The sequence below is a fragment of the Chinchilla lanigera genome, unplaced genomic scaffold (assembly GCF_000276665.1).
Source record: "Chinchilla lanigera isolate Chin_1 unplaced genomic scaffold, ChiLan1.0 scaffold00033, whole genome shotgun sequence".
Classification (NCBI taxonomy): domain Eukaryota; kingdom Metazoa; phylum Chordata; class Mammalia; order Rodentia; family Chinchillidae; genus Chinchilla; species Chinchilla lanigera.
This window is the reverse complement of record NW_004955434.1, coordinates 3673452-3698014: the sequence shown is the minus strand read 5'-3', so window position 1 is coordinate 3698014 and position 24563 is coordinate 3673452. Positions and strand designations below refer to the sequence as shown.

Genomic DNA, 24563 nt, shown 5'->3' with positions numbered 1-24563 from the left:
CTTTAAGCAAGCTCATCTCCTGTTTCTGGTCTGCATCCATTCATTCACTGGCTGTTGCCCTTACTAACTGTCTCCTAGGAGCTTGGGTGGTACTTGAGTGAGGACTTGCAGGTCTAAGCCCTCATGACATAAAGAAGCAGTGTTGGTGTTGCGGCCCAACGCGAGCCATGAAAGGCCACTGCTAAGGGACCTTCTTAGTTTCTTCTGATGGAGCTCCAGCCAGTACTGCCATCGGAGAGTGAGAGGTACTGAGGACTCTGCTTTTTCCTTTTGCTCTTCCCCAACCTCTCTCCCCATCCATGACTCCATTTCTTCTTTAGAAGAAGTGTGAGCGTCCATCCCTTAAGTCTTGAGCTTTTCATTCAAACCTGCAGTACCTCTGTTCCCACCACCATTCCAGAGGCTTCTCATCTTCCAGCTGTGTTCCCGTGTCTGTCCGTCTCCCCCTAACTGGTCCCTGGGCTCCCCCAGTGCCTTGGGGATTCATTGAGCTTGAAAGAGGGAGGAAGTAGGTGGAAGTCAGTGTGTCGTGCCTTTGTTGCAGGCTTCCAGATGGAGAAGGATGTGGCTGTAGCTCCCATCTGGAGCTGGATGTGGTTTCTTACAGGATCTTAGAAGGAAGGGCAGTGGACACGAATCATGAATTCAGCTCGAGTGTACACTGAGTCTGGGAGACACTTTAAATGGAAATGATGTCATCGAATAGTTTGCCTTTCAATCTATGAACGTGGTGTATGTTTTGTCTCCTTTGGGCCTTTGTTTAATATTGCTGTATAAGCTTTGTATTTTCCCTCATTGAGGACATAAGTTGTTATATATATATATGGATCACTGATACTTCTTATCTAGCATTCATTTTGTAATTTTTTCTTTCTTTTGTTTTTTTTAAAATGAGGATTGAACCAAGGGCTTTTGCGTTGAGCCGTATCCCCAGCCCTTTTGTGTAGTTTTAAATTTTGAGACATGGTCTCACTAAGTCACTGAACTGCCCCAGATAGGCTCTAATTTACGATCTTCCTGCCTCAACCTCCCAGAGTACTGGGATTATAGTCATACACCACCATGCCCAGCAATTTTGTATATATATTTTAAAATGCCACCCCCAAAGGAAAAATAAAAAGATAGCATAGATCTTTTGCCAAAGAAAACCTTCACTTGAAATGATAGTACTGTCTGTTGTGATCTATTAAAATAAAAAATAGGAAAACCTTTCAAGCTAACAAGCCTAGGTTTATCCAACAGAAGCCATAGAAGCAAAGTTCTTGTTTTTAAAGATAAATATTCATGGATGTTTACTGCATCATGGTTGCGAGTGCAAAACACTGGAAAGAGAATGAGCACCTGTGCGTGTGCAAATGATCAGATGCATCAGGTCCGCCCATGCAGTGGGATACTGTGTATCCTTAGACTGAAATGAATTACAGCCATTCCAGGGGACTTTAAGAGGTTTCCAGGAAGTACTTATTGAGAAGAAGAAGAGGCAGGGAAAGTATATCTTCTAGGGTGCATTTTGTTTTGTTTTGTTTTGTTTTTTGGTTTTTCTCCGGTACCGGGAACCGAACTCATGACCTTGCGCTTGCCGGGCAGGCACTTTTGCCGCTGAGCTAAATCCCCAGCCCCTTAGGGTGCATTTTTTAATAAAGCACACACCTCTGTACATAAATTGTGGATGTGGAGGAGGGTGAGGGTGTCGCTGAGGGGAGAGTGGAAGGTACAGCTTAGGCACATCGCTATTCTGTGAGCTTTTATGGGTTGAGCTGAACACTTCACCTTAATTATATTGTTCTAGTGGAAAAAATAATGGTCCTAAAAGCTGAACCATGGAGGTTGATATTAAGGGAGACCAGGGATATAAGTAACAAACATCAAGGGATAATTCAAAACATACTTACGTTTATTATTATTATTTACTGGAGTAAGCAGTCAGTGCTTTCCTTAAGGGCATGCCAGTTTTATGTCCCGTTTTTCCAAGCACAGCTCGCGTTTCTAGGTGGCAGCTCGAGTTCCTAGTAAGCAGCAGGGTGGGCAGGCAGGAAGTGCGTGCAGGTGGACACAGACATGGGCACGCGCATGCACTTGCCGGCACCCTGGACCTTGGGGCTCCTGCAGACATATTGCCATCGAAGGGATTCAGCTTTGAGTAGAAGAGGGTGTAGTTTGCCTACTTACAACATTTCTCAGTAAACCGAAGTGAGGGCCTGAGAAGAGGAATGACTTGGTGGAGAGCGAGTCCCTGATCCTTTGAAAGCTGAGCGAGAGCCTGCAGCCCCGGGTGTCACGGATTGAGGTTCCACTGTGTAAAGTAGACACAGCCCCCACACCCAGGGTGAGCCATACTCGCCCAGAGTGTCTCCAGGCAGAAATGGGCAAGGAGGAGGCAGTATGCTGTTGGAATTAAGGGACTGCAAGAATACGGTGCCTGGTAAGCAGATCACTAGTAGCATGTGTAAACACAGATGGGACACAAAGAAATTGTCACTACCTAGCTGGACCTGCTTTTCAGTCCTTGGCAGGGGGGCAGATTTATCCTCTTTTGGTTTGATGCTGTAGAATGAGTTGCTCTCAGTGAAAACAGGGTATTGCAAGCTGGCCTGTGTGCTTTGAATTTGAGGTGACCCTGTAAACTCCATACTGACTTAGAGCTAATAAACGGTGATTGTGAGCGGGAGGGATTTTGGCAAGTAAAACGTACACATGAAGGAAAACCCTCATCACTGCATTCAGCAGAGGCACCTTATTACGCAAAGGTAAATCTTTATTACACAAAGGTAAATCTTTATTACACAAAGGTAACTGTTCCCAGGTGGCATGAAGATCTCTCTGGAGTGAACAGTTAACTTTATTTTTCCCAGTGGCTTAGTGAATTGTGTTATCCCAAAGGCTGCCTTTGATTTCCGTTCAATGTTTTGGCAACATGCTGATTCTTCTTTACTGAACTTTTAACTTGTTGTTTATTCAAGTGTCATTTTACAACATATCTTTGTACTGTAGCTCCTCCCCATTTGCAGAATAAATGCTTAGGAACATGCACCAGTTGTCAGCCATGTGACAGGCACTGTGCTTACAGCTTAGGGTGTCAGAGACAAGAAAAGAGTTTATTGGCTGGGTGTGGTGGCGCATGCCTGTAATCCTAGCACTCGGGAGGCTGAGGCAGGAGGATCGTTGCAAGTTCCAGGCCAGCTTGGGCTACAAAGTGAGCTCAAGGTCGCCTGAACTGCATACAAGACCCTGTCTCAAAAAGACAAAAGAATAAAAAAAGAGAAAAGAGTTTATTGTAGACAATGCAGAGATGCACCCCTCAAATTAGTACAACAGAGAAGATTTTTTAAAATAGTTATGTACAGAGGACTTCCCGGGGTATGGGCTGGTAGGAACAGGGAAGGCTTCTCAGGTTACTGTGAGTTGGGGCCTTGTAGGATGAATGTGGGGGCCGGCGGGAGGAGAGGGCACTGTGGCAAGGGGAGGAGGCACAGCCCAGGACCTGGCTGGACGGCGGAAGCACAGGTGCGCTTAGGATGAAGGCATGTGGTGGATGTGAGCAGTACATGAAACCCAGGCCTGGGACATGGGCGAGCGGAGGTTCCGAGGGTCCTGTCTACCATTTGGATGAGTTTTCCTGTCTCGAAAGGGAACCCATGAGGGAGAGGTAGAGCCAGAAGTGCCCCTTACTACGCGACTCTGGTAGCCGGCCGAATGAGTACTACTGGAAGCAGGGCGCTTGAGCGGAAATTGCTCTTCTGACCAGAAGGAGAGGCTAATTTCTGTTGATGTGTTCCTAATTGACATTAAAAGATACACAAGTCGATGAAAAAGCTTTGTGGGCTTGAAAGTGAAAGATAGTCCAAAGTGGCCTATCATGGTTCACAAGCAGTATTATTAAATTCTTGATTTAAAATGCTTTGAAATTTTAGTATTTTAAAAATTCCTACTTTTGAGACTGAGAATTAGTTTTTTGGAATTGGTCTATTTTTCTAAGCCAATGATACTTTTTTATCCTTACAGGTGATACTCTCTGGAATCATAGGATTAACAACTTGGAAAAGGCCCATGATACTGCTGGTATGTGCCGGTACTATAACTTGTTACCCATTATAAAATGTGCTACATATGACGTCTTTTTTCAAATAACCATTGAAGGAATATTTCAGCTTTCTTGTTCATTAAACACTACAGTAGTAAAAGTCGGATTTTTTAAACAAAATACGATGATAGTTTTGTTGATTTGCTGATTCACTTTAAGCTTTTGATATACTCTGTGCTATACTTGCGTTTCTAGTTCAGGAATTCGATTCACTCTAAAGGAAGGATTTTTAAAAAATTGTTGACTATGGATAGTTTTAAACGGACTTCAAAGTGGAAGGAACGATGTAGTGAACTCTCTGTACCCCTCAGCAGCTTCAAAACTCCTTAACTTACAGCCCATCTTGTCTTGTTCCACTATTTCCTCCACCTCCATATTCTGTTTTTCTTTATTATTTGGAAGAAAATCTCGCATATTAATCACAAATATGTGACTTTTTATTGTCAGAGCATTTTAGTTGGACAACCTCAGAATTTTGTTTAGACCCACTGTGTTGTATCTTTGTCGTATAAATATTGTATTTTTCAGATAATATAGAGATATACTAGTCACTTTGTTCTTTGTTTTTATTGAGGTAAATTCATATCACCAAATGAACCATTTTAAAATGTACAATTCAGTGGCATTGAGCCCATTCACAATTTCTTATCCTATTTTTCAGAATCTACTGCAAAAATAGAAAATTGCCGATGGCATTTGTTCATCTTTCTAGGAAATTCATTTTGAATTAAAGTATACTTAAATTTTTCTATGTAAAATAGCCTTCTCTTTTTCTGCCATTGATTGTGAAAAGAGGTTACCCATCGTCATTTTGTTGTGTGTGTGTGTGTATGTTCATTTTAAACAGAACACAATTTCCTAGGCTATGTGTAATAAAAACAAAAACACAAGCACAAAGAGAAGAATCACCTTGCAGATTTTATAAAATATCCAAATTGTGAATCTCAATACTGGATTGATGTCTTTTTTTTTTTGTCTTTTTGAGACAGGCTCTCGCTATTCGGTTCAGGCTGACCTTGAGCTCACTTTGTAGCCCAGGCTGGCCTTAAATTTGCAACGATCCTTCTGCCTCAGCCTCCCGAGTGCTGGGATTACAGGTGTGTGTCATCACACCCGGCTGGATTGATGTCTTGAAACACTTAAATAAAATGCTATTCAACTCCACAGAGTGACGTAGGCAGCACTTTACAACTCCATCAATTGTTGCATTTAGTGAAACTTCTTTAATTTATTTGGAAGGTGTAAGTTCTCAATATAGCATTTGAATGCTTAGAGAACGGGGTAAGAGAAAATGAGGATTTGGGTAAGCTTTATGGTCTATTTTATAAGACAGGATTGTTTTGTCACAATTGTCTAGAGTTATATTTTCTGCAGAAAAATTTTGGATCATGTTTAATATTTGGTTGTAGGAATTGCCTTTTCCTATTGGGTCAGTATTAAAATGCTTGAGTATTTTTTTTTAGGGGGGCGTTTTCTGGTACCGTAATTGAACTCATGATCTCACGCTTGCCAGGCAGACGCTGTGCCACTGAGCTAAATCCTTTTCGTTTAATGTACTTTTTGTTTTTTGAGCACTCTGTGATCATTTATTTTCAAATAACCATTGAAGGAATATTTCATTAAACACTACAGTAGTAGTGTAGAATTAAAGTATAGTAGTCTAGAGTTAAAGTATACTTAAATTTTTCTATGTAAAAGAGCCTTCTCTTTTTCTGCCATTGATTGTGAAAAGAGGTTACCCATAGTCATTGTTACCCATACTCAATGCTTGAGTATTTAAATTAAGTTAAATTTAAATTAAGTTAAAATAAGGGTTACCCATACTCAATGCTTGAGTATTTAAATTAAGTTAAAATAAGAAAATCTCTGATGACATTTGTATTCTGAAGATTGCTACTGATTAAAGAATATGAGTATGTGATCTGGTAGATTTTTAAGACATTTATTTCTCTAATGTTATTTTCTCTAATATTATTTTCTTTCTGAAAAGTACCTTATATATTTATTATGTGGATTTAAGCAGCTTTAAGTGAAAATGAAGTGAAAAGTACCTTATATATTTATTATGTGGATTTAAGCAGCTTTAAGTGAAAATGAAGTGAAAAGTACCTTATATATTTATTATGTGGATTTAAGCAGCTTTAAGTGAAAATTTTTTTGTCCTTTATTTTTTGTTTTGTTTTTGTTTTTGAGACAGAGTCTTGCTATGCAGTTCAGGCTGGCCTTGAGCTCACTTTGTAGCCCAGGCTGGTCTCGAACTCACAATGATCCTCCTGCCTCAGCCTCCTGAGTGCTGGGATTACAGGCATGCACCACCACGCCCAGCTAAGATATATTTCTTACCTTTCAATTTCTTCTCATCTTTGTTGAAGAGTATATGTACTTTGCCGCACAGCTATAGCCAGTATGTACAGACTATGTTGTGTTTTGATTTTTCTATTTAATATTAAAGTAGTATCAGCTAGTTTTTTTATGTATGAGTCTGAATGCTTAGCATTTAAAATTTCTGAGCAGCCTTCCATTTTATTTATGTATCTTTATCACTTTTTATCCTGTTGGGCATTTGAGCTTTTATATTTTTGACTGCTATGAACTATGTACTGAGAAATTTATATTGGGATTGTTTTAAAATATTAGCGTCAATTTATAAAGAAGATAAATTAAGTTTTAGGAATTCTACTAGGAAAATTTTTCTGAGTCTCTCAGTAGATCATCTGAGCCTTAGTCAATATCATGCATCAAAAATGCTCAGTTCGCATGAATCTTTGATCCATCATGTGCGGTGAAAGTAGAAGGGCAATTATCCTTAGGTAAGAGAAAGGGAAAGCGGGAATGAAGAGGATAGATATGATCAAAGTATGTTATATGTGTGTAGGAAAATGAAAAGATTAGTATGGCAAGCAAAAATAGCGCACCATCATAACCTATGCCAAATGCTTTTGTCATGTTAAAAAATGAAAAGAATGTGTGCTAAAATAAAAAAAGTGGATGTCTCAGTCAGATAGTCCTAGTTCATCCCTCTAAGAGCTGCATAACTGTGCAAGCCCCTTACCCTTCTGAGCCTAGTTTTCTGTCTAGAGGGGACAATTGAGTGATATCAGGGGTGGCTCTAACACACCCTCCCTTCGGTGATGTTTCCTTCTTCCCTTCTCTCGCTCCCTCCTGTGACCCCTCTCCTTTGGCTTTCTGAGTTGAGAGGATGTACCAGTGGCTGACTGTTGGTGGGAGACCACGTTCCAGTGGAGAAGCTGGATGGGCCTGATGGGTCTTGCACATCTGGGCTTGGCTAGCCGGAGCTCTGGCCCTCTCCCCTGTACTGTGTGCCATGGGATATCTGCATAGTGTGCATAGGAACCTCTGGTTTAGGACTTGCCTCCCCTAGCTGATTGCATGGCTGGCTCCTTTTCTGGTTCTCAGCTCAGCAATACACCGCAAGAAAGACCAACACTGATACCTTAATCATGGTGGTTCCTGGTCCCAGGACCTGAACGTTCTACCCCAGCCCTGAATTTATTGGCTTCACCATCTTTGTGCCTATATACTGTTGTTCATTACTGGGTGTCCCCTCCGCAGGAGATCGTTCATTCTGTGAGGGCTCTTGCCTTTTCCACACTCTGTCTCTAGGGCTAGAATTCTTGATACACATTTATGATTGACTGTAGAATTAACTTGACAGCTTATAAGAAATTTAGGTCCTGGATGAATCCTCACAGCTTCTCTTTTTAGTTTTATGTTCAGTTTTTCCTCACTTGCTTTTCTTTGTATTCACGCCTGCTGACTTCAGGGTCCTTGGGGGGATCTCTGGGGATGGAGTTGGGAGGGGCCAGGCTGGCTGCTGTCAGGGCCTCTGAGAGGCCTGCTGTCCTCAGCATGAGGTGCTGGGTGCACACTCCATTTGGGGGAATGTACCTCTGCTCCTTCTTTTGTGATTGTTACCGTGATTACATCAGGAGTTTTACTGGTTTGAACAAAGGAGGGTCAGTTTGACCTAGTTCCTTCAAACACAGATTTTCACGGAAACTCAAAGTTGGAAGCTGCAGTCCCTGAATTCTCTTCCTTATACTGATACTCATCTGCTCAGAGCAAAAGTAATTCTATAGGAAATGGTTCATAAGTACTTATAGTGATGACTAGGAGTCAGTTGTGCTTGTGTGCATGTATGTGTGTGTGCATCATTTTAGCTTGTCTGTTTTCCATAAAGAGTAACATTTTCCATTTTTGAAGAATGCTCTTACTTTGTCCAGGCACCATTCCCTTTTCATCCTGACACAATGGTTTGTATTTAGAAAGCAAAGATTATGTGCTGGAAGTGGCCCCAGTGATTTTCTTGGCACTTCAGTTAGAGTGGAATTGTCTTTCTAAGATGTTTTCCTTTGATGGTACATTTAGTAGGGATCAGCACTGTGAAAGCCCACACAGTTCTCTGTCTGTAATTTGAGCTATCGTTACTTACTCTCCTTGTTCAGAACAGAGCAGATGAATACAGTCTTCAGACTGGTAAAAGGACAGCTCTGTTCTTTAGCACTAAGAACGAAGGAGCTGGGTGTGATGGTGCACGCCTGTAATCCCAACCCTTGGGAGACTGAGGCAGAAGGATCTCAAGTACAAGCCCAGCCTGGGTAACTTAGCAACTCGGGGAGACCCTGTCTCAAAGTAACAAATAAGAAACTTGATGTAGCTCAGTGTGAAGGCCCTGGGTTCAAATTCTCAGTACTAAAAAAATAAAATGAAGGTTCTTTCCCTTGACGTTTCTTGAGTCATTTGTGGTTTATTCTCACCTGTGGGTGAGATCAAGGACAGACCAAGACCATCCCAGACCAAGGACAGAAAGAGGGTAAATGCATTGGGTATTAAAAAAATACCCTTCATTTCTAACTTTAGGTTGATAGTGTTTATGTTAAAACCTCATTACCCAAAGAAATTAAAATTGGCTTAAGGTATGCACACCCCCCTTATTAGTCCAAGTAAGCTAGGGTGGCAGGATAGTTCTCCACAAAGCTATTTGGGGATCTACATGTTCTCATTTTAATTGTACCTTGGAGGGAGAGTTATGGAACATCTAGAGACTTTTTCAAAGAGACTGAGGAATTGCCCTCCCTAGCGAGTCAGAAATAGTTATAGCTTACTCACAGCGCAAAGTGAGGGCTGAGATATCCCTGTATAGTTGAGGGATCTGTGCATTTGCAGAATGAGCTCAGAAGCTCTTTGGCCTTGTACAGTTTAGTTCTTTCAAGTATGTTTCATGGCTGTCAGCAGTTTGGATCAGCCCTTATTTCATAGCTCATGAAACCTGCATTTTAATGCTTACACATTGCCACAAATTATCAAGTGACCTTGGGGACATGTCTGGATTTTGATGTTTGTAAAAGGAGTAGCTTAGATCAGAATATTATTTTAAGAGTCCTTCTAGCTCTCCTATCACAGATTTCCAGAATCTTCATTAGTTACCCTAACAGTATTTTAATTTTAGATGGGCATTTCAACAGGCCATTATAAATTCCCTGTTTATAAACTGAAATCCTATGATTATTTCATTCAGTTTTTAAGACATAAAAAATGGATAGCTGTCTTTACTCTTTAGAATGATCAGTGTTATAGTACATTCTTACATATGTGTAATGCTTAAGAATTTTCTAGGGTCTTTTATAGCCTGTTCTCATGGTATTATTCCCGTGTTAGAGATAAGAGAACAGTAGCTCAGGAATTAACTGGTTGGCCTGGTGCACAATCAGGTATGCTGTTATTAAAAAGAACCCAGGATGCTGAGCCTACTCCAGTCCTTTTTTCTTTGTGCATGCTTCCACCTTCTCCCTTAGCACACTGGTACTGATTTTCTTTTTTTTTTTTGGTACCAGGAAGGGAACTCACGACCTTGTACTTGCTAGGCAGGCGCTGTGCTGCCAAGCTATATCCCCGGCCCTGGTACTGATTTTAGAGGGGCTGACAGTGGCTTCTTTGGATGTAAAATGTAAGTTAAGTAAGCTGCTTTCCTACTCAGGATTACTTACTTCTTTTTCAAGTTTCAAACTAGCAAAAGTTTGGGGAATTTTATTTTTCATGCAAAAGAACCAGAAGCAAGAGCAACCAAGACAATGCAAGGTCCAGTTCTGCATTTCAATCGCTGTCACTTTCAGTGAATGAGTGACCAAGGAAGTGACCTAATCAGGTCCCCCATTTATCCAATGGGAAAATAACTTAGGCCCTAGGATTGTAATGAGAAACAAAGGATAGAAATGCTTGTTGAAACTATAAAATGGAAAGTAGGCTAGGCAAGCACATTATTAATTAATTCTTTATCATTCATTGAGAAAAATCTCCTAAGAGAGCTAGTGTCTTGCTTTGATATGTCACTTGGTAATCTATGGCAGCAAAATGTACCCTTTGGCACCAGTAGGGCACCCTGTGTTGGGTTCAGGCTTTGTGTCACCTAGCTCACAGCAATAGAGCTTTGATTTCTCTCCTCTGATCACTTCCTGGAACTGTGCACTGGGAAGGAACCTAAAAATGGAAAGCAGTCTTGGGTGGTCCATCTCTGGGCACAGTCCAGACTCAGCTATTAACTTGTTTTGCAAAATGACCTAAGCCAATGTAGCTGTGTTCTAATTGGCAGGCTGCGTTTGGTATCAACAGGTAATTACTCAAACTTAGAAGTAATCTTTTTGCCAAGTCAATTTTGTTAAAATGAAAATAAGTTGCAGGTCAGATTTGGCTGTATGTAAAAATACTTATTAACCACCAGACCAAAAAACCTGTTCATACCTTCCTTTCTGAAGCTTAAAGATAGCGAACCAAAATCTGTATCGTGTATGTAGAATAGAGGATGTGAACAGCGTTTTTACCTCCACTTGTCTTGAATACCATGGTTGATTCCCAGAGAGCTGAATTTCTTAGATCTACCTGAGTAAGAGAGAACATTTCCTTGCCAGTAGTTCCCAGAAAAGGTAAGTCAAAGAAGGGATATTTATGGGGTTTTATGGTGCTAGCTGGGTGATTTTCAGGTGTGACATGTAAGGTAGGAAACTGGTTAGGATGCAGCCGAGTTTAGGACAGAATAGCTGCTGGCCAAGAGCTCCACAAGAGGAGAGTCTAGAAGTAGGGCTTGGTGCATGAGCTGCTGGTCTTGATAAGTGGTTAGCTGGTTCACAGTCTTACTTTAGAGGATCCAGTATCTCATGGATCAAGCAGCTAAGTTTTCCTTGTCATTATTGTTTATTTTTAAAATTTTTTTATTTTTATTTTTTCCTCCGGTACCAGGAACCGAACTCACGACCTTGCGCTTGCCAGGCAGGTGCTTTTGCCGCTGAGCTAAATCCCCAGCCCCGTCATTATTGTTTAAATGGCATCACAATTGTTAACTTAGGGACAGGGAACTATGTTTTCTTTTCTTTTTTTTTTTTTTTTAGTTCTCATCATAAATTTCATCAAGACCCTGTCATAACATCTTTTATGTTAATGAAACAAATATATCTCATTTCCTTATTTGCTGTGCTCATTCAGCAAAGTCTCTCAGATGTCAGGATCCAAAGGAAGCATCTTCTGGAAGTTGGCCTTTCTCCTAAATGCTAGCTGATTCCTGGAACATGAGTTACTGACTGCTCTTTGGGTACGGCTTGGACTGGCCAGCATGTATGTAAGACTACCCTGTCAGTGCTGGAGAATGCTGAAGGTCATTCCAGACATACTGTAGTGGTAGATGCTATTAAAGGAAGGCCTCTGACCAATCCTACGTTCAGGCTTTCTAGGCCAATGGACTATGATGGTCAGCTTTTGAATATGAATAAGGAACTGCACACACTGGATGACTTGGGACAAGAAGGGAAAACATTTTGAATTGAGGAGCATCTTCAAATAGGTACCTTGTCCTGTGAAAAGTTACAGAATATTATGTATGGTCCCAATTATGTGGGCTTTGTTTTTCTTTTTAAAAAACAAAACAAAACCTTGTGGAATCCATGTAACTGCAGTTACATGGGAAATCTCCGGAAGAGTATTCAGAAAGCTTTGCAGTGGGCATCTCGGTTGAATGAAGTGGGAATAGGAAAGAGGGAGACTTGACTTTCTGATTTGTTTGGAGAGGACAATGTGGTATGTGGAAAGGAGACTTTTAGTTTGGTTATGCTTTGTTTGGTGTTTGGCCTGTTTGCCTTGGAAGCCAGTGTCTACAGTAGCTGCACTCTTTTTGGAGTCAGTGTCTCTTTATTTGGGTCAGTCTTGGAAGGAGCGAAGGCTTTCCTTCGAGACAGGAAGGTTGCGAGGTTGTGTACTTGCAACAACCAGGAGTGAGCCGTGACCCCTACCACAGAAGCCCTGCCCGGGCTCTGAAGCTGGGACTGTCAGTGCAGAGTAGCCCCTGGCTAAGAATTCACTGGGTGAGGGAGGCAGCTGCTGTCCAAGGCTGGCAACAAGGAACTTGATTTTCCTGTGTGTAACCTTGGTAGAAGTCCCAGCCCACACAGAGCTTTCTTGGCTCCTTTGGGGCTCTTGAGCCTGGTTCTTGTGTTCTGTGATCTGCCTAATAGCCTTGCAAGGAATTCCTCTCCTTAGCTGCTTGGTAACAGAGCATTTGCCCAGCGCATGTAAAGCTCTGGGTTGAACCCTATCATATGTGTGTGCGTGCACACACACACACACAAACACACACACAATATATATATATATATATATATAATTTTCTGCTTAAGTAGCTGAGTTGGTTATCAAGAACGTTTTAAATTCAGGGCTATGATTTTTTTCCCCCCATAATATTACTATAAAATATTATAAAATGCTTTTTTAAGGTTAAAAATGATTCCTTTAAAAATAATTGGACATTTATAACTCAGTTGAAGATTACGTATTATGGTTTGTGTCTAGATGTCCCCCCAAGGCCTCATGCAGTCGTGGGTTTATTATTATTATTATTATTATTATTTTTTTGGTTTTTCTCCGGTACCGGGAACCGAACTCACGACCTTGCGCTTGCCAGGCAGGCGCTTTTGCCGCTGAGCTAAATCCCCAGCCGGGTTTATTATTGATTCATGGTCCAATGCTGGGATTGCGGCTGTAGGAGGGCAGGTAGCTTGCATACAGTGTAAGGGATAGAAACAGGCTTGCTCTCTGCTGCTTCTCCCCGTTTACTCTTGTTTACTTTTGCTGTCTTCTGCCCCCATGAACTGTTGCTCCTCTGCCATGTGTCACTCTGCCTTAGAACCAGTCGAGGATGGACTGAAACCTCCACAGACTGTGAGCTAAGTAAACCTTTCCTTCCTTAGTTTTGAGCATTGGGTATTTTGTCTGAGCAACGAGAGAAAGGTAACCAGGACAATGAGAAACCCACTAGTTGCTCAGATGCTCTGGATTTATGGTGAGGGTGCTACCTGAGGAGTGTCAGGGCTCGGGCACCGGTGGAATGGGGTCTTACGAGCTGTACATATCAGCAGCGTTACCAAAGAGTTGCCCTTTAGAGCTTGTCAGTGTTTGAGTGTTGGAATAAATGTACAGAACTCTAATTTTTATTTTTATTTATTTATTTGGTCTTTTTGAGACAGGGTCTCACTATGCAGTTCAGGCTGGCCTTGAGCCCACTTTGTAGCCCAGGCTGGTCTCGAACTTGCAAGGATCCTCCTGCTTCAGCCTCCCAATAATTTTTATTTTTAATAAGACTAAAAAAAGCAGATGAGCGCCTCTTTTGTTAAATAAAAAGGATTTCCCTTTTTGAAAAGGCATTTAGAATTTATAAAATGTCATTGTGGTATATTTGAAATACAGATAAAAGGTGCGTGGACACAAACACATGCACACACATGCCTTCTGCCCCCATGAACTGTTGCTCCTCTGCCATGAATATAATATTCACTATAGTAATAGTGAATATGACTATATTAGGGTGTTAGCATTGGATTCTTTATTTTAGAGTCACCTGAGTACCTGATACAACACATATAGCTGTTCCCACATTTCAGGGTGCATGTGAGATGACCTTGATACTTGAAGAGCCTGATGTAGCCCCTTGGCTTTTGGACTGATGTCAGGGCATGTGTAGTGCCCTGTGTCCTCAGTCGGAAAGACTGCAGTTAGAAAATAACTTTGTATTTACAGACCAAACCCAACATGCACACTTCAGCTGGCCAGAGGGCTTCACAAGAGAAAGCAGGCCTGGGGTGAACCAACATTCTGCCTAGGAGGCCCCTACGGTGAGCCAACATTCTGTCTAGGAGACCCCTAGAGAGAGGGGAGACCAGAAGAGAAGGAGGCCTGGGCAGTGCTTGCACTGTCCGGATGCCCAAATCACAAGCTGCCAGTCAGCAGTAGGCATGTCAGAGGAGTGTGCAGAGGCTTCCTGGGAGCTTGTACACACTCGTCAAGCTCCAACATTAATAGTCAAGTGATTCATAGGCGTTGGCAGTCGTGGCCGCAGCCTTGCCCTCCCTCTCATCCACCTGACAGAGCTGTGGTGAGCAGGTTACAGGAGGAGGAGCAGAGACAGAACACAGGCAGAGAAAGAAGGTGGCAGCCACCTCCTTGGCCTCCCCACTGTGGCCTTGCCTGGTGCGAGAGGGAGAAGCTGGGATTCTAAAGAGCTTCCAGCTGAGACATAGAGCAGGGTATTTCTTTTTTTTTTTTTTTTTTCTTTTTGCGATGGTCTCACTGTGCAGGTCAGGCTGGTCTTGAGCTTACTTGGTAGCTCAGGCTGGTCTTGAACTCGCAATGATCCTCCTGCCTCAGCCTCCCGAGTGTGGGGATTACAGGTGTGCGCCACCACGTCTGGCTGAGCTGGGTATTTTAATTATGGATTTCTAATTATCACTTGAAGTGGTTGGAGGATTTTTGTTGTTGTTGTTGTTGCTATTTTACATTAATTAGAGAAGTCAAGAGCCAGGCCTCAAATCTCATTTTAAAGGATCATGAACAGTCAGGCCTATAAAGTGGCCTTGAGTGACACTGGGGAAGGAACAAGGTAGTTTTCTGGTGTTCCCATGAGTCCCACTTGTTCAAGAGATGGGCTTCGTCTTTTACATTGTCCCACTAGGAAGAGGGATTCTTTTTTTTTTATTATTTTTTATTTTTTAATTTTTTTCCTGGTACCGGGAATTGAACTTAACAACCTTGCGCTTGCCAGGCAGGTGCTGTGCTGCTGAGCTAAATCCCCGGCCCCATCTTTTTTTTTTTTTTATACTAGGAATGAAACTCATGACCTCATGCTTTCCAGGCAGGCAATGTGCTGCTGAGCTATATCCCTGGCCCAGATGGATCTCTTGATTCTTAAGAGAAGGAAATGAAATCCCCCAAAAGAAACCCTGTATCCATTAGAAGTTGCTCCTCATTTCCCCACCACATCCTCAGCCCGAGGAAGTCACTAATGTGCTTTTTGTCTCTGTGGACTTACCAATTTTGGATATTTTACTGTAAATGGAACCTCACAATGCGTAATCCTTTGTGACTAACTTCTTTCAGTTGACATGTTTAGGGTTTATCCATGTTGTAGCATATGTTATTACTTTTCTGTTCTATTGCTAAGTACTATTCCATCGTGTGGGTGTGCATTTTACTTATGTGCTCATTAGCTGATGGGCATTTCCATTTTCTTGCTATTATAAATAGCCGTGAACATTAGTGTGCAGGTTTTGTTACACACATTTTCATTTCTCTTGAACTCAAGCCTAAGCATGGAACTGTTGAGTTGTATGGTAACTGTCTTAGTTACTTTCCCTGTTGATGAGACAAAATATCTGATACCCAAAGTAAAGGAGGAAAGGTTTATTTAGCTCACAGTTTGTAGAGTTTTCAGTCCACAGTTGGCTGGCTCCATGGCATAGGGGCAACCATTCATGGTGGCAGAAGACAGCAAAAGCAATAAGCAAGGAGAGAGACAAGCCTCTTTCTGTCCCTTATATGCAGTCTACCGGGTTAGGGTAGTACCGATCCAATCAGTGTACTGATCCAACAGTCACCCACCCTTAATCCAGCACTGCACTACCAATCAGTCACACACTCTAGATTCAGCCACCTCTGAAAAAGTCCTGTGATCACATGAGGTTTTAGGGGAACATCTAGACACAAATCATAACAATAACTCCATGTTTAGCATTTCAGAAACTGCTAAATTATTTCCAAAGTGATGGTACCATTTTAAATTTTTCCATCAGCAATGTATGAAAGTTCTAATTTCTCCATTTTTTTATTATTATAAAGAGAATTTAAAAAACAGTAATACAATAACAGCAACATAGACAAAAACAAAGTAAAAACAATAAAAATGATACAGGGTTTCAAAACAAAATGATAGGAGTTAACAGTGGTTGTTATATTACGTATTTTTGCCAGTGGTTATTGTCTATCTTTTTGTTGTAGCTGTCCTTTCAGTGTGAAGTATTATTGTGTTGTGCTTTTGATTTGATGCAGAGCATCTTTGCATGTGCTTTTTGGTCTTTTGTATATTTCGTTGGAGAAATATCTACTTGGATTCCTTGCCCATTTTAAAATTGTCTTCTTTATTTCAAGTTACCAGATACATGATTTGCAAATAATTTCTGTGATTCTGTGGGTTGTCTTTTCACTTTCTTGATGGTGACCTTTCAGGTATAAAAATTTTAAATTTTAATGAAGTTCAGTTTATCCATTTTTAATTTTGTTGCTTATACTGTCACATCTAAGAAAGCTTTGCCTAAGGAAAGGTCATTAAGATTAACTCCTTTTTTTCTAAGTTTTATAATTTTTTGTTCTTATTCTTAGGTTTGTGGTCCACTTTGAGTTAATTTTTGTATACAGTGTGAGAGAGGGGTCTAAATTTATTCTTTTACATGTTGATATGCATTTTTTCCAGCACCATATGTTGAAAATTCTTCTTTCTCCATGAAATTGTATTGACACCTTCATTGAAAATTTGTTAACTTTTTGAAACTGAGCTTTGAATAACTAGTTTCTTCATTATACTCTTTCTGTGTGTTGTTTTGCTTTACCTTTAGATGATTTCGCTGAGATCATTAGCTTCCTGTTCTTAATTGATTTCTAGCCCTGCTGCACAGGTGTCATCGCAATATTTCTTTTCTTTGCATTCTTGTCTTAGAGCTATTGTTTCTTAGATCTTATGGATTTATTTTTCTTTGAATTTTCTAGAGAGGCTTAGGGAAGGGAATCCTTTTAGGATTGGATTTTTTTTTTTCCCCTTTGGTACCAGGAATCAAACTCACGACCTTGCACTTGCCAGGCAGGCGCTATGCTGCTGAGCTAAATCGCCAGCCCAGGATTGGAATATTGATGAATCCTTGTTTTTTGTTTTTTGTTTTTTGTTTTTTTGTTTTGGTTTTTTCTGGTACTGGCAATCGAACTCACGACCTTGTGCTTGCCAGGCAGGTGCTGTGCCGCTGAGCTAAATCCCCAGCCCCCGAACCCTTGTTTTTGACTTCCTCCTTGAGTGATAGCTCGGCTGGATATGGAATTCTGGGTTCAAAAATAGTTTTCCTTCTATAATTTGAAGTCATTGCTTGATCCTTTTTTCATAGATGAGAAACCTCATAGTGATCTGATTCTTGTTCCTTAGTAGATGACCCCTTTTGTTTTATATGGAAACTTTAGGTTTTTTTTTTAACCTTGATACTGATAGTTGATTTTCAAAAGGATAAATCATGGCTCTCAGACAAGTATACAATGAGCGTGTATAGTATTGAGGAAACACTACTAATTTAAAGACCATTTGAGAAGCTAAATATTCATGGACATTAGGAGAGGAACACTGGGAGAGACACAAAACTAGTTAATGCACAGAAAGGCCCTGTAATAGAACTGTTGAAGTTTTATGTTCCATTGGACAGAACTTACTTTTATCTCTATTGAAACAGAATCTGCAGTGTAAACTTGTCCTTACAGAATTGTAAAACAGCTGGGTATGGTGGTGCATGCCTGTAATCCCAGTACTCAGGCTGAGGCAGGAGGGCTGCTGCACATTTCAGGCCAGCTTAAACTACACAGAAAGATCCTGTCTCCAAAAAAAAAAAAAAAAAAAAAAAAATTCTAAAGTAGCCAATTAGATAAATAAGTAAATAGAACACACGATAATCTCTTTTGCTTATTTTCAAGTTTCAGATAGTTTTTCTGATGGTTTTCTGAAGTTACGTGACCATATGTTTATTTTTTCTTTATCTTTTTAAGTATTCAGTAAGGTTATCCTTCCCAGCCCCCCAGTGCTGGGAATTGAACCCAGGGCCTTTGCACTGGGCTACCTCCCTAGCCATTATTTAGTTTGAGACAGACTCTCACTGAGTTGTTGAATTGCCCTGCCTGGGCTAGAACTTGTGATCTTTTTGCCTCAGCCTCCCAAAGTGCTGGAATTACAGGCATGCATCACCACATCTAGCTTCAGGGAACTTTTAAAATTTGAAAATGCTCAAAATATTGAAAGTCTTTTATTTATACTGAGAAATTTCTTCACCATTGCCTTGATTATTTCCTTTTTTCCATTTGCTCTTCTCTTTCTTTCTTTCTAGAATGTCTGATCTCATGTTGGATGTCTTAGATTGAAGTTCTGTGTTTCTTAACCTCAAACTTTCACGTTTTCTATTTCTCTGTCTTTTTAATTTTGTTTTAGACATTTTCTTAAATTTTGCTCTGGCCCTTTTATTGTACTATTTATTTTAACAATTATATATTTTGATTATGAGGAATACTTCTTTGATTTCCAGTTTGTCCTTTTTATAGCAGCTGTTCTTGTTTTATGTATACCACATTTTCCTCTTTTTTTGAAAATATGTATTAGTTAACATTTAACATTTTTTTTTCCATCTCTGAGTAATCTATTTTCTCCCTGGTGGTGATTAGTTCCAGTTGATACCTTTGTTTTTCTTTGTTGTATTATTAGGTTTTTGAGTGTCTGATGCCTCCTTCTAGTGATGACTGAAGAACTATGTTAGTAATTTGTAATATTTACAATGCTAGTATTTCTAACAATAACAATAAAACAACACATAGATGAGGCACATGTAATAACTCACTAATTCTATAAAATATTATTGGTATCCTCATTCTGAGGTTAAATGATTTACCCACGGTTGCACAGCTAGAAGGGTCAGGTGGGCTGTAGTCTCAGCAGCTCTGTTTCTCTTTCACATTCTTAATCACCACTTTTGTTCTGTAGGTCAGGTTCCACAGCAGGGCTGCCTGAGACAGAAAGCTGAGCTCAAAGAATAAGACTGTATCCACCACTGAACTCCTGTGCTCCCAGGTAGATTACTCAACCTTGTTAGAAAGAAATTTAGCCAGTAGAAAAATGCTTGTATTATTATTTTTGCATTTACAAATGTCTCTATATTTTCAGTATTTTCTTATGAAAATGCTCAAATGTACAGGAAAGTTGAGCAAATAATAATGAATTCTCATCTGTCATGGCTGGCTTCAACAGCTGTTAACATTTTGCTATATCTTCTGTGTCCCTATGTATGTAGATAATTTGTATTAAACTATTTCAAAGTTACAGACTTCATAGTACATCACTTCTACTACTACAGGAAACTTGTTACAAAAATATTCTTCTGTATCACCATTGTGACACTATCAAACCTAAGAAAATTATGAGTTGTTTCCCGGCCACATATACTAGCATTTTTTCAGTTGTCCTAAATTTTTTTAATAATTTTTCTTAGTCAGGCTGGGCATATAGATCAGCAGTACTAATGCCTGCCTGGCAAGTGCAAGGTCCTGAGTTCAATTCCTGGTCCAAAAAAAAAAAAAAAAGAAACTATAATAATTTTTCTTAATCAAAAGCTTTAGCCAGGTGTGGTGGCACACTCCTGTAATCTCAGCACTTGGGAGGCTGAGTCAGGAAGATAGTTGCAAGTTTGAGATCAGCCTGGGCTACAAAGTGAGCTCAAGGCCAGCGTGCACTGCATAGTGAGACCCTGTCTCAAAAAAAATAGGCCAAAAACTTCATGCTGGGCACATGGCTGTTATCCCAGCTATTCAGGAGGTTGAAGGAGAAGAATTACAAGTGGTGAATGTGTTCCTCTGTCCCCTTTATTTCTTATAACTGGTAGTTAAATCTAGAGGCTTAGACTGATCCCTGATTCAGTTTTGATTGTGTGAAGCAGAACACTTCACAAGTGCTGGTGCAGGGGCTGGGGATTTAGCTCAGCAGCACAGCACCTGCCTGGCAAGCGCAAGGTCGTGAGTTCGATTCCCGGTACTGGAAAAAAAAACAAACAAACAAGTGCTGCTGCATATTTCTATCAGGAAACACACATTGTGTGTGCGTTTTTTAAAGTATTCATGGTCATTGTGATCTTTCTGGCTGGGAGTTCAGATTTTATGAACTTTAACTTGCCTAACCTTGGGAAACTTAAACCAGTGGACCAGGACAAGAATAAGACAATTAGGAAACAGCAGAAGAATAATTGAGGAAGGAACATGAAGTCTTTAAAACATAACTTCTGGCAGCCTGTCCTGTCTTCAAATCCAAATTTACTTTTACCAACTTATTCCCAAGGGACATTGTAGATCTGGTTCCTGGCCAGTTCACCTTGTTAGAATGGCAAGTCCTGAGGATCAACTGTTTCTTTTAGGGTACCCTTCAGGGTCCCTCCTCCTGCTCCCTAGATGTGTTCCTGAGGAAAACGTGCTAATTTAGGGCATTCAGCAGATAAACAGCAGAACTGTCCAAGTTGAACTGAGCAGTTTTGGAGCCAGACACACATTGTGTGACCCTTCTTGCGAGGATGGGAAAAGTCATTTCCCCGAGAAACAAGGAAAAATGCCCTGAAAGAGGGACCTCAGGGCATCCAGCAGAGAGCCTGGGAAAGGAACCTGTGGGCGCTTTGTCACCAGCAAGGAAGTTTGAAGGTGCCCCTGAGGGGTGCATACTTTCACCAGGAAAAAGAATAACCAGCTCTGGTGGTAAGTGTGTTTCACTCCCAAAACTCTGTCCCGCACTAACGAGCAGCCTTCCCGCCCTTCCCCAGCAGGGATGGTGGCAGCCGCTGTCGTGTAAGCCCTGAGCATGTGTGAGGGGTTTGCCTTTCAGGGCCTGTCTGGCTGTGTTCTACAGTGTTATTAAGAAGCTGTGACACCTGGGTAGGGTGTTTACCGGAAAGCATAAATTTTCTCATCGCTTGCTGGATTGAGTTCACTCATTTACCACACTTCATGTGTTTGTGTCCTTGTGTCCTTGGTTCCGAATGTTTACTCCACTGGAGTCTATTTTATTTTTTATTTGCTTTTATCCCCTTTTCCAGAGGTTCCATATGGGGAAAACCAGAGCACAGTGATGAAACGAATACCAGTGATATTTTCTCGGGAAATTAAATGGGAAGGAGTCTGAGGCAGTGGTAGCATCCTTTCAATTAAAAGTTTTTCCTTTTTTTAGACATTTTTCCTCAGAGGAAAGAATTCAGCAAGCTGCTGCTATTTAAATAAAAACACCGGCATGCACACAAATTCATTATTAACATTTGGGGGCAATGTGTTATTTGTGACAGTATATAAAAGAGCATTGCAGTTGAGGGTTCTTGCTAAGGGACTTTTTAAAGCATTAGTGAAGCATGTCTGGGCAAGAGTCCCACCTGTGATGCTAAGCAGGTGTAATGGCGGCTCGCTGTAGGGCAGGCTGTGCAGAGCCGCGTCCACCTGTGGACGCATCTGGAGACCTGGGGCCGGAGGGCAGCTGCAGGCTGGATGGGGATGGAAACATGGGTGAAGTGACTGGCACAGAGTGCTGCTCTGGAGGGATGGGCAGGAAGAGCGGGGTGGGGGTGCTCTGATCTGTTGAAAGCTGGACGAGTACATTTATTGAGAGGAGGTGTGTTAAATGCCTTCTGTGTGTCGGGCACTGTTGGGATAGTTTTATAGACGTGATCTTTGTTGCTGTACCCTTCTGCTGACTTTTGAGGTAGGTGTAACCCTATTTTATAAGTGAGTAAATAAGAGCTGGAGACATTAAGGAATTTGCCCGAGGTAGTAAATGAATAAGCACACATTTATCTAACTCCCACTCAAGTCTTATGTTTAATTTTATGCTTTAAATTTAGTTTCCATTTTTATCCAAGTTACGCATGCATCTACTTGAAAGGGTCAAATAGGACCATTGATTTTAATAAGAAATATTTAGTTTTGCTTTTGTTTTTTTTTTTTTGGGTTTTTCTCCGGTACCAGGAACCAAAGTCACGACCTTGCGCTTGCCAGGCAGGCGCTTTGCTGCTGAGCTAAATCCCCAGCCCCGAAATATTTAGTTTTTTATCACCTTTTCCAAAGGTAGCCACCTCAGCCATTCTTTCTTTTTTTCATTCTTTTGATATTTATTTTTGTGTTTATGAATAAAGTGCTGACATTGCTGCTTCCTGGTTTTTCAGTGTTTGGCATTGTAGGCAGTTAGGATATCTTTATCTTTGACAATATTTCCCACTTCCCGCACCCTGTGCAATCCTTTTGATAATCAGGACAATTTTCAGTCTTAATTTTGTTTACAGTAGGATTACTTTTCCTTTCCTGTAAAAATTTTTATTTTTCTCCAAGTTAAATAGTCTCTTCCTTCCTTAGTTTTTCTATTTATTTGTCATTAATTCAAATTTCAGTTGTCCGTTAGAGCCTGTCACCTGTTGCCTTGTCACAGTTTTATCATTACTCTGCGATTTCCCTTTTCCTCTCTCTGAAGTTGGAACCCTGTTTCCTAGATCCCATACATTCTTTTCCTGAATTCCCCTCGCATTTCATGGAGCATCCTCTAGTAACTCTAAAAAAGAAGGATACATGAGAAAATATAAAGGCAAGATGAAAATATATAATGAATATTTAAATTTTTAAAATTTACTACAGTCAAAGACATATTGCTATGAATCCTCCTACATTCATACCCTCCTCTTTTTGAACACACTCATCCAGTTGTTCTTACCATTTTGGGAAGCAGGTCTGGGAATCCTCTTTCCTGAATGTTTTCAGTTGTGCTGCTGTGATTGATGTCCTGAACTGATTCAAAATATTTACCTTCCATAATCATTGTGACTTTGGGGAAGAGCCAGAAGTCGCAGTGCCAAATCCAGTGAGTAAGGTAAACAAGGACACACTGTAATGTTTTTATTTGACAGAAATGTCTCTAAATATTTTGAATTGATTCAGGATATTGAGGCAGCTATGAAAAGAGACTTAACTGAAGAAGACTGTCAGAACTGCTTCAGAAAGCAGCGAGAATGTTGGGATAAGTATGTTGAAAGCAAAGAGGAATATTTTGAGGGGGATTAATGGCAGTGTGTCTTTAGCTGTGATAAATTTTAAAATTTTTTATTTAAATACTGTATTTTTGGATTATTGTAGATTGTATAACTGTAAAAACATTTTAATTCTACTCAAATTTGATTAATATTTTTACCAGAGTATACAATTTCAAGTTGAAATTGTCTCAAAATTTTGGAGACACTTTTCCATGGAATTTTGCCTCTGCAAAGAAAAATCTTTCAATCTTTAGCTGTAGTCAAAAGATTGATTTTCTTTTGAGTTTACAACTGTGATCAGGCAAAGGAATCAGGAGTTCTGACTTTTTCTCAAGAGATAGCATACAAATGGCAAAATTCACATACCTTGAATATATAGCTTGTTGAATTTTTATGGGTATATACATTGTGTAATAATCACCCAGGTCATAGTAGATGATTTTTCTAGCATTCTGCAGTGCTCTTTATGCTTTTCCTAGTCAATTCCCCTTCCCCCGTTTAGGAATATATTAGTCTGGTTTTCATTACTACAATAAAATACCGGAGGCATTATACTGTACTTAGGAAGGAAAGAGGCGTGTGTAGCTCTCAGCTCTGGAACTGGACGTCAGGAAACATGCACAGTCTTGTGAAGCCTTCACAACAGATGCAATGGAGGGAGCAAGAGGTCATAGTGTCAAGCCACAGGCCAGGGCCCCACCTCTGCTCCTGAAGGCTCCGCCCAGCTACCTATAGACCTTCTGTTAGGCCCTACCCCTTCACTGTCCTCCTGCCTCTCAGCGTGGCCACACTGTGGACCAAAGTTCTAACACAGGACCATTTAGAGGCTCATTTACATGTTCTGAAACCACAGCAGAGAGTAGCTGTTGTTCTGATTTTTGGTTTTCACATGTTCTAGAACTTCATATATAGAATATGGACTCATATACATGTATACTTTTCTGTCTGGCTTTTTTTTTACTCAGTATGTTTTGCTTCTTCTTTCTATTTTTGTTTTTTGCTTTTTGAGATAAGACCTTACTATGTACCTCAGGTTGCCCTCAAAGTTAGATCTGCTTGCCTCAGCCTCCCACGGATTAGGATTGCAGGTATGCACTGCCATGCTTGATGCAAGTATTGTATAATGTTTTTGCGATTCAGGTGTGTTGTTACATGTATCAGTGGTTTGTTCCTTTTTAATGCTGTTTTATTCCTTTATGGATGTATTATAATTTGTTCATCTATTATCCTTTCCTTGGGCATTTGGGCTTTTCCAGTCTTTGAGCCATTATGAACACACTGCTATGAGCATTTCGCCTGTATCTTTGCCAACTCAT

The 24563-nt window shown here is 40.5% G+C and overlaps 1 protein-coding gene across 1 annotated transcript in view; it reads left to right on the top strand.

The window, feature by feature from the left end:
- The window catches only part of Fam189a2 (family with sequence similarity 189, member A2), a gene marked incomplete at its 5' end in the record, with an annotated part of 88731 nt that overhangs the window by 6000 nt on the left and 58168 nt on the right, over positions 1-24563 (top strand). Inside the window, 1 exon segment of the mRNA XM_005388562.2 lies at positions 4003-4059. Within this exon segment, the coding sequence (XP_005388619.2) occupies positions 4003-4059 (57 nt within the window).